At 42.9% G+C, this 14,482-nt stretch overlaps 2 protein-coding genes across 4 annotated transcripts in view; one reads left to right on the plus strand and one right to left on the minus strand.

Annotated features, from left to right (window-relative positions):
• Nucleotides 1-996: 996 nt before the first annotated feature.
• Nucleotides 997-11,025, minus strand: LOC109319460 (serine/arginine-rich splicing factor 7). Of its 3 annotated transcripts, none has more exons than XM_019549046.1 (9): nt 10,931-11,025; nt 10,347-10,527; nt 9,628-9,732; nt 8,580-8,654; nt 8,391-8,492; nt 7,276-7,329; nt 5,108-5,152; nt 4,355-4,390; nt 997-3,232 (listed from the first exon to the last, which is right to left on the minus strand). In XM_019549046.1, the coding sequence occupies exons 1-9, from the start codon at nt 10,956-10,958 to the stop codon at nt 3,178-3,180; spliced, it is 681 nt and encodes a 226-aa protein (XP_019404591.1). In that variant the 5' UTR covers nt 10,959-11,025; the 3' UTR covers nt 997-3,177. The 3 variants fall into 3 exon arrangements, with proteins under 3 accessions (XP_019404591.1, XP_019404589.1, XP_019404590.1); XM_019549044.1 differs by having other exon boundaries at nt 9,556-9,732; XM_019549045.1 differs by lacking the exon at nt 5,108-5,152 and having other exon boundaries at nt 9,556-9,732.
• A 2,476-nt stretch (nt 11,026-13,501) lies between these two features.
• Nucleotides 13,502-14,482, plus strand: part of GEMIN6 (gem nuclear organelle associated protein 6) — an 8,054-nt gene continuing 7,073 nt past the window's right edge. Inside the window, exon 1 of the mRNA XM_019549054.1 lies at nt 13,502-13,662. The gene's annotated coding sequence lies outside the window, so the exon portion shown is untranslated. The remainder of the gene's footprint in view (nt 13,663-14,482) is intronic.

Raw genomic sequence — 14,482 nt, forward strand, 5'->3', positions numbered from 1 at the left:
AAGATCCACATGGGATGGAATAAAATAACACTGCTCAAAAGGGAAATTTAGGTTGGAATAACTTTCCAAGTATGATGGCAGTTAAGCACTAGAAAATTACAAGAGATGCTGGATTTTGTATCCTTCAAAGTTTAAGAACAAGTTAGACAAACACTTGGGATGGTTTAGATTGAACTGACCCTGCCTGGAACAGGGAGTCATACTTTTCCGATTTCATGATTCTTATAATCCCCAAGTCCTTTAAGTGCATCCAAACTGCTACCACGCTGTTATTTGGCCAGATACAAGGATATCCATACACAGATCTATGGTTCTGACCACTGCTCCAAAAACTGGGCAGCAAAGCTGGGCTAACCACATACAGCGGTGGAACGAGATCAACAACTACCCCAAGTTATTAAGGGAGAAGTTATACTAGAGCAGCCTTTAGGACTGTACTGGATTGTGTTTAAATTAAAAATCTGAGCTCCAAAAGAAAGGACTAAGCAGTGTGGATGCAGGTAAGGCTTTCCATGTTAGACAACATGGCCAAGGAATGCTTTTGCCTCAAAACTTGCAAGGCTATGGACCAAGGTACCATGATACATTGAAATGTAGACCTACTCTGTGAAAGAAAGATGAACCGCACTATTACACGTTCCAATAGAATTGAACCTAGTCCTGGTGGTGGAAAGTGGACACGTGGACAGGAATAACCCCTACACACCAGGGGGAGATTCACCCCAATGGCAAACAGCAGCATTAGCAAGTACTAATGCTGCTAGCAGCTCCTTTGCAGTCTGGACCGCCCAGTTCAGACAGCAGTATAATTGCCCCATGCAGGGAATCGCAAATTAACACTACCTCTACTTGGTATATTCCTGCACCCCAAAGCACCTACTTTTGGTGAAATCGTATTTCAGTGATCAGAGTAGACTGTCAACCAAGGAAGAGCAACTGAGTCCTCCTTGCTTTAAAGGGTAGAAAGAGTCTTGAAGAAGAGAGGTACCAGTAGAGTGGTTTTAGTCTGCAGGTTTATTGTGGAGTAGGCTTGCCGTAACAGTACAGAAAGATAAGAGAAAAAGCTGATCAAATTCAAGACCACCTGTGTGGTACTTTTACTGTAAAACTGCCAGGCAATGGATAGTCTATACTCCATACAAATGAATGTCATAAGAAACAGCTATCTGGGTATTTTTGCTAATCGTTTAGGGAAAAATCATACAACGTTATCACCTCCTTCTCCCATTTTGCAGTTTACAATCATTATATGGATATTACCAGAATGTTAAATCACAGCAGAATTCGGACCTGGAGCATCAGTTCCCATTGCTAAGCACTAATGCACTGTATATGCACGCAACTTTACACAAGAAAAAAAAAAAAAAAGAGAAAGTCTACGAAAGTGACTGGTAGATTTAAGACTTGACATTAGCCAGACCTTTTCAAAGTATCACTCGAGTCTACTGGGTGGCAAATGTAATATTAAATGAAAAGTCTGTTATCTGAAAATTGTGGGTTACCCAAGCTTAGTCTTAATGTCCATGAAGGGAATTTTAAAGTTTGCACTTTCAAAAAGATGTGATCTGCCATTAACTGGTTCAGTAGAAGCCCAAACAGAAATCTACCCTTTCAAACTTAAATCCTTTTTGGGAAACCCCAATAGATTTTTACTATTCAAAGTGACAGCAAAATATCCTAGAATATGAATGTGCTTGAATTTTTCTCAGAAAGGATGCTGGCAATCCAACAATGTCCTTGTTAATCAAGCCTATAGGCAGCCACGGTCAGTTTCAGCAGGAAGTACCATACCTTGCAACTGCCAGTTAATTATAGTCAAGTTTGCTTACAGGGTTTGGCATACTTGCTCACAATTCATTAAGTTGTTTAATATTCCATCTGCTGTTAGAAATTAGTCCATCACTAGACAATTTTATTTTTAATCATCAGCAAAAAGGCTGTTTTGTGATTGCAGCATTTGAGTAGTTGTAGCAGCTCAGTTTGTTTAAGGTAAGGGCGTCAAACTCACCTCACCCCTGCAGGCTGGATCTGGACTGCAGGGTTCCTTGCAAGCAAGATCCAGATGAAGTAGCAAGTAGCAGTGGCTAATGCAGCAGTCGCTTGCCCCCCACTGCCAACACATACCCAACACGGCTCACCCCAGATTTAGGCAACGGGTCCCACCCCCAAATTCCCTGCTCTTCTACTAGCCACACAACAGGGCTCTGCAGGCCAGATCCTGCCTGCAGGCCTGAAGTTTGACACCCCCGGTCTAAGAGGAAAAACTGAAAAAGCCGTAGGAGAGAAAAATGCCACAATATTGTTGCACTAATTTCCCTGAATGTGTGTCATAGATCACTTTTAAATACAAAGTGTTGTGCTTATGCCATTGGTTTTCTTCTTCATAAGTTAAGAAATACACATTTCTCTTTACAGTATATGACTGAAAAGCCAGATGAAATATGACTGAGCTGTTACAGATTTTTAGTATGTATATAGACCTTTTTACTGATACTCATTTAACTTCCAACAATTTAACTTTTTGAGTAAAGACCTCTGCACCTTCAGCTAAGACCAAGATATCTGGTACATCATTGGTCTTGAATAAAAATTTTAAGTAAAAATCAAGTGGAAAAAATAGGCCTCTTGCAGATCACTTTTAGATACCATAAAGCAAAAGAAGGGCACAAATACCTTTCACAGAAACCATTTATAGATAACTTAAAATTTCATCTCTTTGTGCATCTTAAAATGGAAGCAGAAACAGGAAGTCCAGACTACCAGGGACTATCCAAAAACAAACAGGAAGGCAATGACTGATTCCTTGGGGTTACACCAATATTATCACCATTTTTAGAAGTCTAATGTTCTGCACATCAACTTCAGTGGCACACAATTTAAGATAACCAAGTTGTAACAGAAGTAGTAGGTTTACCACAAAAGGATTTTTCGTTAGAAATACATTTTATTTCAATGTGCCAATAAAAAAGTCCCACGTTTCCAGATCACAGGATGTTAATACGTACAAGAAAAGCTGTGCACTAGTCTACTGATGTTTAAAAGATCCAGATTCATGTCAATTGCCAACTGACTGATATATCTTTCTAGCTAAATCCTTACATTTACATCAAAAGACACCACAAAATCCCTTATAATGTAAACAAAATATCTTTTTCCTAAAGGGTTTATTTTGTAATTTTAATCGATCCTTTCCGGACTTGCACTCCTTCGAGGGGTTCCTGATGGTGAACGGCTGAAAGTGAAAGAAACAGAAATTAGCAAGAGTAACTCCCCAGTATTGATTTGATAGCAGGCCATCACAAAAATGTGCAGTAAATATGCACTGAGTTTGAAACTCTCAGAAGCAGAAGAGATCTCACTGAGGGTAAAACTTCTTAGGAAGTGAGCATCAGCCTGAAAGTTACTACCTATGCCAGTTCCCATACATTTCCATTCCATAGAAGATTTTTACCCATCTTAACAAACATGCCTCCAGATGTCCTGAAGAAGATTCTTAAACTCAGATTAATGGAAACTACTTAAAACAGCTTTGACTAAAACTGGAAAAGCGAGGCTAATGATTATGCCAAAATATGCAGGTCTGACAAATATTCATCTGGATTACAAAAAGCACTGGGAACTTCATCTTGCTTTTATCACGTCAACAATAAAAAAATAGAGCTGCTGCAGCCAGCAAAAGATTACACCAATATGACTCAATTCAAACAGATAGCTATGTTACAAAATGCCTTCAGTCCACTTTCTACATTAAGTATGAAGTTCTTTTTTGGTTTTATTCAAAACCATTTACATATTTCCTATTCAGATCCTCCCACTTTATTTAAAAATGCTTTTGATAAATTGGATTCAGGATGCCTATAAAAGGATTAATTAGAATGCAAGGTTCATAGACTTGTTCCTTCTGAATAAAAATTAGTTTGTTACAAGTCACTAACTCAACTTTCTAAGGTAAGCTTTCACACTATTCATCCATAAATGTATTTTCTGCTTTAAGCTTATGTGCTCACATATGAACTCTCCAATAACCAGACTCAATATTATAGACCCCCTCCAGTCCTTTGATTCTATGAAATCAGTGAAGTAATTCAGCAATAGCCAGAGGCAAGATGTTCAAAGCATGTCCTGTATCATTTTCATACACCTTTATATCTAGCCCCATGCTTTCACAATATAAATGCTACCATGTGTTTAAAAGACCAGTCTATAACTCCAAGCATCAAAGGTTATGCTTTAAATTTGGAATAGAAACACAGGGAAAAGCCTGTTAATAGCTTCAGTGTTGATACAACTCTGACTCGAGTATAAATCAATGAACGCACTCCAATGTTAGTCCTGTCTACATTAGTCAACTTACCTTCTCTTTGGAGATGGTGATCTGGATTTTGATCGGCTGTCAAAATGGGAAAAATAAAATTTAACCAATAAAACTTAAAATGATGTTTTAATTTCCAGACAAGACCATACAAATCTCCAAGCCCTGGACTGCACTTAAGATTAATTATTGCTTACAATTTAGCCAGAAACCTTTGCAAAGAATGTGTGCAGATTTAAACTAATCCCCACCAACCCTACTAGCACTGAAGATAAGTATCCACAATTTATCACAAAAACTCATTCCGAGCAGCAAGCTTCAGACCAAAGACATCAGAAAACAACATTGCTGGAAAAGCTAAGAAAAAAACTAACTTGAAACCCTTCAAAGAGGAAAACTCCTACAAATGTTTTAAAAGCATCACTAAATTGTTAAAGTAATTTTGCGAAACAGGTGCAGTATCTTGAAAGTGGCAAAAGTGAGCAAGATGAAACAAGAACTGTGTGGGAAAATTACGAAAAGCTTAAGCAAAACACAAAGAAGGAGAAAGAAAAGACATTAAGAATAGGGTAACCCCCTATTATGCATGCAAAGCCATCATTATAGAGCCACAATGGTATCGGATAAGACCAAGGATACCTAATTCTGTAAGAATTTCTCATAAATAAATCCTACCAATAAGAAATCCTTTGAAATGTAAATTGACATACTGATCCAAGCAAAGAGCTTTGTGAATCCCAACAAAGCAATACTAAATAACTGTATTTACGGAAGGCTTCTGCTTTACACCCTCACCTTTTAGCAGGTGAGCCAGATTTAGATCTACCACGGGACCCCGACCTACAATAGGAGAGAAATATAACTCAGCAATGGAGCCAGTGGCATGCATGTAAGTGAAGTTACCTAAAGGTCAAAATCCATCAGTTTGTGGAGCTTTTGCTGCTAAATTTCAGAGGAATTTCTTTTAGTATTGTATGCGGCAGTTTTCATTCACTATCCTGTTCTAGATTAATGCTCGATACATGAGACCATTCACAGGAGTACACTGAACAAAGCTTTGACTAGTAATGCATGGCAACCAATTGCTTTTTATATTCCAAACTTGAAAGTTTTCACCAAGATGAATGTATGCCGCCTTCTGGAGAGTCAAATGTTAGTTTTGCAATAGTACTCTCCTGAAAAGACTCATGTCAATAAGGACCAGGCACTTAAATCTTCAACTATATATCTCTCTACTGAAAACTGCTATTTTTTTCTCAGAGGGATTACCCTGGAAAACAATGTTGCTAGCACTATCCATGACAATAGCTTAAATTTTTTAGACAGGTTTCTTTGTAAAAGCTATTTTAGGTTTCCAGTAGCCAAGGCTTCCCTTGGCTATTTCCAGTTTTTCATAAACTTTGGGGATAGCAAGGTGCAAAACATTATGTAACACTTTAAGCTGAAGGAAACAATCCAGGCCTGTCAACAAAAAGTCACTCAACCACTGGGCTGTAGCCATAGGACCCTTGTGCTCTAGCAATCTTGATATTGATTCTTGTATTTCTTTTCATCTCTGCATTACAAAGATAATGCAAAAAATCAATCAATCAATCAGCCCTGCTGACTAGCTTGTGTGCACCAAATGCTTACCAGCTCGCTTGTGCAAAAGTCTCAAAAACAAAGCCAAAGCACCACCCACACGACCACCTAAAGCACAATTTTAGCTATGCTTTATATGTTAATGAAGTCATGCCCCAATTGTTGAAATTGGCAATCTTCCCCCCAAAGTACCTGGACCACTGTACAAAAAGAATTTACTAGTATCATTGCCCAGCATCAGTTTCTGTATTTCAACTCTTGTGATACTCATCTTCAAGTAGCAGCTATCCTTAGGAACATATATTAGTCACATAATAAATATATGTGAGGATCTTGTCTGGCTTACACCCCCCCCATATATAATGTGGAATTCAACTTAATAATTTCTACAGTACGGAAGCCAGGTGTACCACTTTCTCCAGAAAACCTTCCCAATGAAAGGCCTTAGCACAAGATTCTCTCTGATGGTAGCTGTTTTGTAAGTAAGGCACTAGATTTCCCATGCTGTATGACTGTATATGTTTGATGCTAACTTAAACCTGAGAACATTTAACTGGCTCTGAACTATAGCAGCTCTATGCACACATTTCCTTTGTTCTGCTGTGAAGTCATGAAATTCTCTAACCACTAAGTGAATATTTTAGAAATCAAACTTGCTGAACAAAACCAGTTCTTGGCTGCTTTTGACTAATGCCAACTCTGATGTTTTCTTTACTACAGCAACCGCTTAAACTGCATACTTTCACTGAAAGTTTTCCACAAGCATGCATCTTAAAGTCTGAATACTGGGATTTTATAACATGCAAGAACCAAAAATAATCGGACTCTGAAAACAGTCCTAACTGCTAAAAGTGAACAGCTGATATGCAAGAGTATGCTACAGAATCTACCTCACTTGGAATACTGCAGTTAACACTAGTTATCTTTTATCATGGACGGGGGGAATAAAAATGGGAAAGTTAAACTGGAGAAAACTATTAAGGCTCAATGGAGTGCTCATGACATAAAAATAAGATATTGGCAGCAAAAGGCTTTGCTCCACAGTTCTCCTCATGGAGCAAATTCTCATTTCTTTCTCCCAACTCCAAAGCCCAGTTGATGTTTTTCTTCCTTAAGTTCTCCTCAAAGAGCTCCATCTTTCTTGTCATCTTCACCGCTCTCTTTCTTTCCTACCTACTTCCTGATCAATTCTTAAATATAAGAACTATAATAGAGCACGAGGGCCAGGGAACTCATCAATTCTCTTCCTTAAAAGGTTTTAAAAGACTTTTTAAGGCTTTCGAGAATGGCTTAGGAACAACTGCATTTATGCACAGTATTAGACTAGATGAACCCTTAAATCTCCTTAATCATTCTATGGCCAATTGTGGCAAAGATCTTACCTGCTTCTTGGCCATGTAACAGACCGGGATCTGGACCTTGACCTCGATCTAGACCTCAATTTAAAAGAAAAATTAATGAAAACCAATCCACTTCGAGAAGAAAATATTAATAGCGTTTAAAGCAGTCCTTTTTAGTTTGAACATTATGATGTGGAAATAACACTAATATTATACAGAAAGGCTGCAGCTTTAAAACTGTAGTTTCAAACTCCAAACATCAGCTTCACAAGTTCTGTTCAAAGGAAATTAGGAAAACGAGGTGCCGTACTGGGTCAGACCAGTAGTCTATCTAGCTCAGTATCCTGTCTGACGGTGGCAGGGCTGGACGCTTTAGAGGGAGAACATCAAACAAGACATCACTAGAGGGATCTATCCCCTGCATTCCAGTGGTTTTCAACCTTTTGCCACTTGTAGACACCCAAAAAATTTCACAAGTGCAGACCCCTTTGAATTTTAAGTGTGGGTATTCACATACCTTTGATTGATCACAGTCATCTTTTGTGGGCCTCTTGGACAGTCTGCAGAGCCCCAAGGGCCTGCAAACCATGACTTGAAAACTCCTGTCCCCTATTCAATAACCTAACTGGTATTTATTGGTTTAGAGAAACCATTCTGTTCAATAGCCATTAACAGAACTATCATCCATTAATTTAACCCCTTTCCAAACCTGGCTATGCTATCTGCTACCTACTGTGACAACGGATGCCACAAGTTAACTATGTACTGCATAAAAATGTACTTTCAGCAAGCGCCCCTAGAACTAGTATTCTGTGATTTGGTAAATAGTTAGTTCCCTGTTCACTTGGTCCACACACCCTTCCATTTCTTAGATCTCTATTACATTCCTCTTCCTTTCCAAACTGAAGTCTTACCCTTCTTCGTCTCACCTAGTATGGCAACTATTCTATACCCTTGATAATTTAGGTTGCCTTTCCCTGTACCCAAGAGTTCATATTATTCAATTTAGCTTTCAGTGCATCAGTTCTGCACTGCAAAAATGCCACAATCTTTCCACAGAATCTGCTCTCCAAACTACCTTCCCCTACCCCACATGATCCCTCAAGTATAATTTTTTTTAACAAGCCTCTTGAAAGGAAGCATTATCTGGTAATTACCTTGATCTTTTTAGGGAACCAGACCGGGACCTGCGGGGTGAGATTGATCTAGATCTACGAGGAGAAATTGACCGTGATCGGCGAAGGGAAGCTGACCTGGATCTGCAAAGAGAATTTTTTTTTTTTTTTTAAAACACAACACATTAGACAATTTCCCTAAATGAAAGCATAAGATAGTTTCTGGTTTACCTTCTCCCACGACTTCGGCTGCGTGAGCGAGAATACCTTCTTCCTCTGGATCTTGAATGGGATCTAGACCGTGACCTAGTTTTAGGTTAGAGACAAAAGTTTTCAGAACAACATTCCAGCAATTAGTGCAAGCGAGCCTCGGCTGACGTCAAAGTCAGACAACTAAAAAACTAGTGTCTGCCAGTTGGAAAAAACTCAGGGCCTATTTGTCTTGAGCAATTTTTACTACCTAGAAAAATGTTAAAAAAAGCTGAATTACATTTCAGAATTACATTAGAATTAAAAAAAAAACACTGTAATGTGTATTTAAAATAAACCTTGCAAGTTTGCAGGTCGACCCTCTTTGGCCCAAGGTCTAGCAGATCTAGACGATCTAGAAGTATCTATAGCCGATCGCTGCATCTAGGTGTTCTCTTCAATCTAACGACGATCAAACTGACAGCCAAATGAGCCAGGGTGAGGCTTGATTGACGCAAGAAGATTTTTCTAGGTGGGCATGTGGTCAATCTGGTGTTCCTCTTTCTAAACCGGAGGGGGGGGCCCCAATTGAAAGCCAAATTTACTGTTACGGCGGTCACCGTCTCAAATTTTCTGCCCTTAAAGAATAAGGTGAAGCTAGGTGTAGATGGCTCGAGGGGATCTGGCCTCTTATGCTGATCACCTCAAGGTCTAGGAGGATCTTAAGTGTCGGATTTGCAAGGCGCCTCAGCATGAAATCTTAAGGCTCGTGACATTCTGAATCAAGGCGACTGACTCAAACGAAGAAACCTGAAAGGTTTTGACCAGGTTGATTATTAAGATAGTGACAGTCCATACGAAATAGCAACAAATCGCAACATACGCCTGCACAGTTAGTTATAATATTAACGTTAACCATAACCAAAACCGGCGTAACAATCTCTTCTGTGCTAACAAAAACTACCAGAGTAACAGGCCTAGCCAACCAACCAACCAACCACTCCGGTCACGTACGTACCGGCTCCTCCTCCGACGACTGTAACGATGACAGTCATACGCATAATGACCCTTCTCCCCACATTCGTAACACCTGTCGTTAGGATCAAACGGCCGTCGGGCTGGAGGTCTGTCATAGCGGGAGCGACGAGGCATTCCGGTCGACAGCTCTACGCGAACTCTGGAGCCGCAGATTACCCTACAATTGAGAAAGTGAAACTGGGTAAGTGACACAGGTTTCCCTTGCTTTATGTTGTACATCCGTTTCTGAAAAATGGCACGCAACTCAAATTCGCAAAAGGGATCCCACTTTACAATGTAATAAATAGGGATATGTTCCAAGACCTCAACTGTACTGACCTGCAGACCCATTTCTACCACTTTACAAGACAATTTTGGTACTCACCAAGAGCATACAGTACACACAAGCACAGGGCACTACCATAATGGGGAAGGCAACTACAGAAACGTGTTGCAGACAACAAGCAAGGAGCACAGATCCACACAGGAGACTATATTTTGGTGCTTATCACCCCCAATGCACCTCACAAAGCAGCTGACTGTCGGGGTCTACCACACTGCTCGCATAAGAGGGAATTTACCTCACACACAACACATTTTTGGTATAAAAAGGGTCGTGGCATGAGAACGAATTTGCACATACGGAACCCATATAAAGCGAGGGAAACCCGTATACTTATCCCTTGTTAAATCCCCATCAGAGACGCCTTAACTGAAGACAAATCTCAAACACTGAGCCAGCAACTTGTTAAAAATAAGTGAATAAAAAGCTAAAAGAAAAACAACACCTACTTCCCATCTAGTCCACGAACAGCATCCTCAGCGTCTCGGGGGTCTTCGAACTCCACGAAGGCAAAGCCCGGCGGGTTTCGGGCGATCCACACGGTGCGTAGCGGCCCGTAGTAGCTAAAGGCTCTCTCCAGCTCGCCCTTCCCGGCGCCTGTGCCCAGGTTGCCCACGTACACCTTGGTCTCTGCCGGGAGACAGCGGCGGTTAGCGGCTCGGGGTCTCCACGCGAACCCCCGCCCGTTGCAGGGCCTCCCGCGCGCCCAGGCGCCGCCATCTTTGGCACCGCCTCCATTTTGGCGCGCGCCGCCCGCGCCGCCCCTCCCCCTCCCGCTGCCCGGTGCCTCCGCTGCACCGGGCACGGAGCGGACCCCGCGCCCCGGCCCAACCCAGCCCAATCCTTCTTCGCGGCCCCGGCGCCCCTCCCAGGCGTTCGCCTCGCGGCCGCGCAAAATGGCGACGGGCGCCCCACTCCGCCTCAGTGCGGCCCAGGCTGCTCCGCCGCGGCCAACTTCCCCCTTCTCCCTGTCCACCCAGCGGCGGCAACTGGAGCCCCTCACCCGCACCACCCACCGCGCCCCGGCTCCTACCGCCGCCATAGCGCCCGTAGCGCGACATCGCCTCAGCTCCAACCGCCAGCCCGCACGCACGCGCTCCGCCGCTGCCCGCCCCCCTATATATAAGGTCCGTTGGCGTGGCGCATGCGCACCGCAGCCCGGCTCCGCGCGCGCCGGGAAGGCGGGAAGTGGGCCGCGTGTAGCCATAGCAACGCGGCCGGGGCGCACCTGTCCGCTCCCGCGCGCGGGACTGCCGGTTGGCAGTCCCCCATGGATTGCGGACTGGAATCGTGCGCAGTCGCTGCTGGGCGGGCTGAGGGCTTGCAGTACCGGTGTGGCCGCCTGGGGCCCGCTAGGGAGCCCTCCCTTTCGGGTCTCTGATTGATTCTGGCCCGGCTACCTTCCCCGAGGCTGGGTGCACAGAGCCTTTCATCTCGGAACAGGGGTGTGCCCAGGCAATGCGAACAGATAAGCGCTATTTCACTTCTCCCAGCAAGAAGAGTTCCTTGTTTCCCATTAGCCAGTCAGCTATTACGGTCGCTTCTCCCACCGCAAGTCCCAACGGATCTCCAAGTGGTGAGAAGCCCTAGCGTATTTGTCCTAGGTCTTCATCCTGCACATGGACTGGTCTTATGGGACCCTTGTACCACCTCTCATCCATTTGCAGGACACGGTTCTTAGTGTTCTCACTGAGAAAAATTTGGGCTATGCTGTTTCAGGCACAAGACAAGGATTCCTTAGGGTGATAGCTTATATTGGACCAACTATATAAAGGATTTCTAGCTGTAGAAATAAGCTTTGCCTATCTAGTTAATCTAATAAAAGATACCACTCTAAGAAATCCCTACCCCTCACACAATTTCTGGACCATCACAGTAACATCACTCTTACAGTAGCTTACTGATGCTCCACCATTTGTGTTGTCTGATTTAAGTGTGAAGTTCAGGTGAAAAGCACTCCTGGTTCCAGTGACACAAAACAAACAGATTTATATTAAACCTTCTCCCAAAGTACTTTGGGACAGAATAATCTAGGGCAGTGGTTCCCAAACTGACAGATTGTGTACCACCAATTTAAAATGATACAACCCTGAGTATCACCAGCAACTTTTTCAGTTCAACCTTAGGTACCACCGGCAAATTTTTGTCATATAAAGTAATTGTAATAAATCTGTTAATGTGTACCACTGACAGGTTGTGCACTTGGGACTGGTGCTACATGTACCACAGATTGGGAACTGATGAACTAGGCAACCTTCAGCACCTAAAGGACATTTGTAATTTCTGAGGTAAGGCCCAAAGGAGCATTGTAAAAATCATCTTCTCAACTATAACTAGAGAAACAGCTACAGATGTGTGAATTGCTCTTTCAGCTCAATGGAAACTTGATTCAAAGTGGATAACTAAGAACAGAGGTCAGATTTCCCTTGGAACAAAGTCTTTTATTCTGGGATTTTACCCACTCATTGCCCCACCCTAAATACCTGGAAAGTACAGAGTTAACACTTTTTCCCTCCTGACAATATTGACTAATTAAAGTTAATTGCCATTCAAGTTGCATGTATAAACAACTGTCCTGCACCTGTCTTAATGCAAGTCAAAGCCTGAAGCAATCAGTAACGAGAAAAATTCAATAAACCTCAGTTGCCTATTTTTAATTTATTAAAGTCAACAGATATTAGCTCTGACTTATAAAAACAGTTATAAAGGTCACCACCCTTGATTATTTAACTGCCAGGTATTTTATACTAGTAACTAATGCACCAAAACCATGCTAAAAAAACAATAATAAAAAACCCCTCACATCACTTTGCAAATCTGAATAAAATATCACACTGTGGATGTTAAAGGCTCATTTTGCAGAATCTGAGGTTAAATGAAATTACACCATGAATCTGCAAAAGTAGAATCACATGGTTTGGAGTCTCTTTAGTTCCTACTCCTCTGTTTTAGTCTCAAAACCATCACACACTAATTTTATCAAAAATATTCATGAAATATGTTTGATGTGGGGCCATTTACCTGAAGTGATCCCTGGGAAAGGTTTCATTAGTAAAATAGAAACAGAATACAGAACTTTTCTAGAACAGAAACAAACATTATCCACATTTTTAAATAAGATTTTCATCCTCCTAGCTGTACCAAAAAAAAGTTTATAAAAATGACCAGATGAAGACTTACAAGTCAAATGAAATTCGGCATGCACACAAATTATACATGCATACATCACGTGCATTATTTCCCGTTGTATTTTATCAGACTTTTTGCACAACCGAGTGTTTTTGGTGGGCCTGAACAGGTTGGGACACAGCGACCAGATAATGAAGCTGTGCACTTTCAGAACACTGGTTAAATCGATTTTAAATCGCTCCCATTTAAATCAGTCTGCTCTTTTCCATGGTGTGATATCACAAAGGATGGGAAAGAGCAGAGCGATTTGAATCTAGTTCACGCACTTGTACTAGGGCATGTTTAGGTTCTCTGGGGAAGACGTTTCGGCTCACAGCCTTGCGCGATTATTCAGTTACCAAGTGGCTGTGAACAAAGGAAGCGGACCTGCTCCAAGAGCGCAGCCCGCAGGGCAACCGAGAATAGGGCACGGATCTCACCCCCGCCTGACTACAACGGGGAAACTGCAACGCAAGGGCTTGTGGGACCAGGAAGTGTGTTTAGCAAAGCTCTGCGGCTGCACGCTCGTCCCTGCTCTTCCGGGGCAGGGTAGCTGATCGTGGAGCTACGGCAGCTCGCAAGGCGCTGCAACTCTTGGTGAGTGGGAGCTGGGGAGAGCAGAGTTAACTAACGATTCAGCAGCTGGAAGGGCTTTGTGCAGGGATTTGAAACACTCGATCCATGGCTTCTCCTAGCCGCAGCCACTGCACAGAGTGTCACAGCCAGAGCGTTTTCTAGCTATCACCTGTGTGGTGCAAACAGTCCGACATCAGACCTCGATCCTGTGAGTGCTCATGCAGCTGCTCAATTTGGCACACCTGAGTAGCCCAGGTGCTTTGAGTGCATGCCTCAGCTTAGGTGGTGCAGTCCCCTCCTGTGTGTGCACACTGCATTTAGCTGGAATCCTGTATGAGGTTTCATAGTTGATGATCTACTCAGCTCCCTTCTGACCCTACCAAGTCTGACCCCCTGCCATGGCAGGAAAGAGTACTGGGGTCAAACAGCCCTGGCAAGGTGTTCATCCAGCCTCCTCTTAAAGACCCCCAGGGTAGGAGCCAGCACTTCGCTTGGAAGTTGGTTCCAGATCCTAGCTGCCCTGACCATGAAGTAGCGTCTCCTGATGTCTAGTCTGAATTTACCCTCTGACAGCTTGGGACCATTATTTCTAGTCATTCCTGGTAGTGGTCAGGGGAACAGGGACTCCCCCAATGCCTGCTGGTTCCCTCTGACTTGTTTGTAACAGGCCACTAGATCCCCCCTCAGCCTTCTCTTGTGGCTGAACAGGTTCAGGTCCTGTAGCTTCTCCTTGTAGGCCTGCCCTGCTGCCCCCTGATCATGTGAGCGGCCCTCCTCTGGACCCTCTCCATGTTGTCCACATCCCTCTTGAAGTGCGGTGCCCAGAACTGGACACAGTACT

Source organism: Crocodylus porosus, unplaced genomic scaffold (assembly GCF_001723895.1).
Source record: "Crocodylus porosus isolate Cpor-Errol unplaced genomic scaffold, CroPor_comp1, whole genome shotgun sequence".
NCBI classification, from domain to species: domain Eukaryota; kingdom Metazoa; phylum Chordata; order Crocodylia; family Crocodylidae; genus Crocodylus; species Crocodylus porosus.

What these genes read in the sequence shown, in the direction of transcription:
- LOC109319460 (XM_019549044.1), bottom strand. Translation starts at nt 10,958, where the DNA reads ATGTCGCGCTACGGGCGCTATGGCGGCG. An exon ending in AGCCGAAGTCGTGGGAGAAG is followed by an intron (nt 8,493 to 8,579) that starts GTAAACCAGAAA and finishes TTCTCTTTGCAG; the next exon opens with ATCCAGGTCAGCTTCCCTTC. An exon ending in TCTGGCTCACCTGCTAAAAG is followed by an intron (nt 4,391 to 5,107) that starts GTGAGGGTGTAA and finishes CCATTTTGACAG; the next exon opens with CCGATCAAAATCCAGATCAC.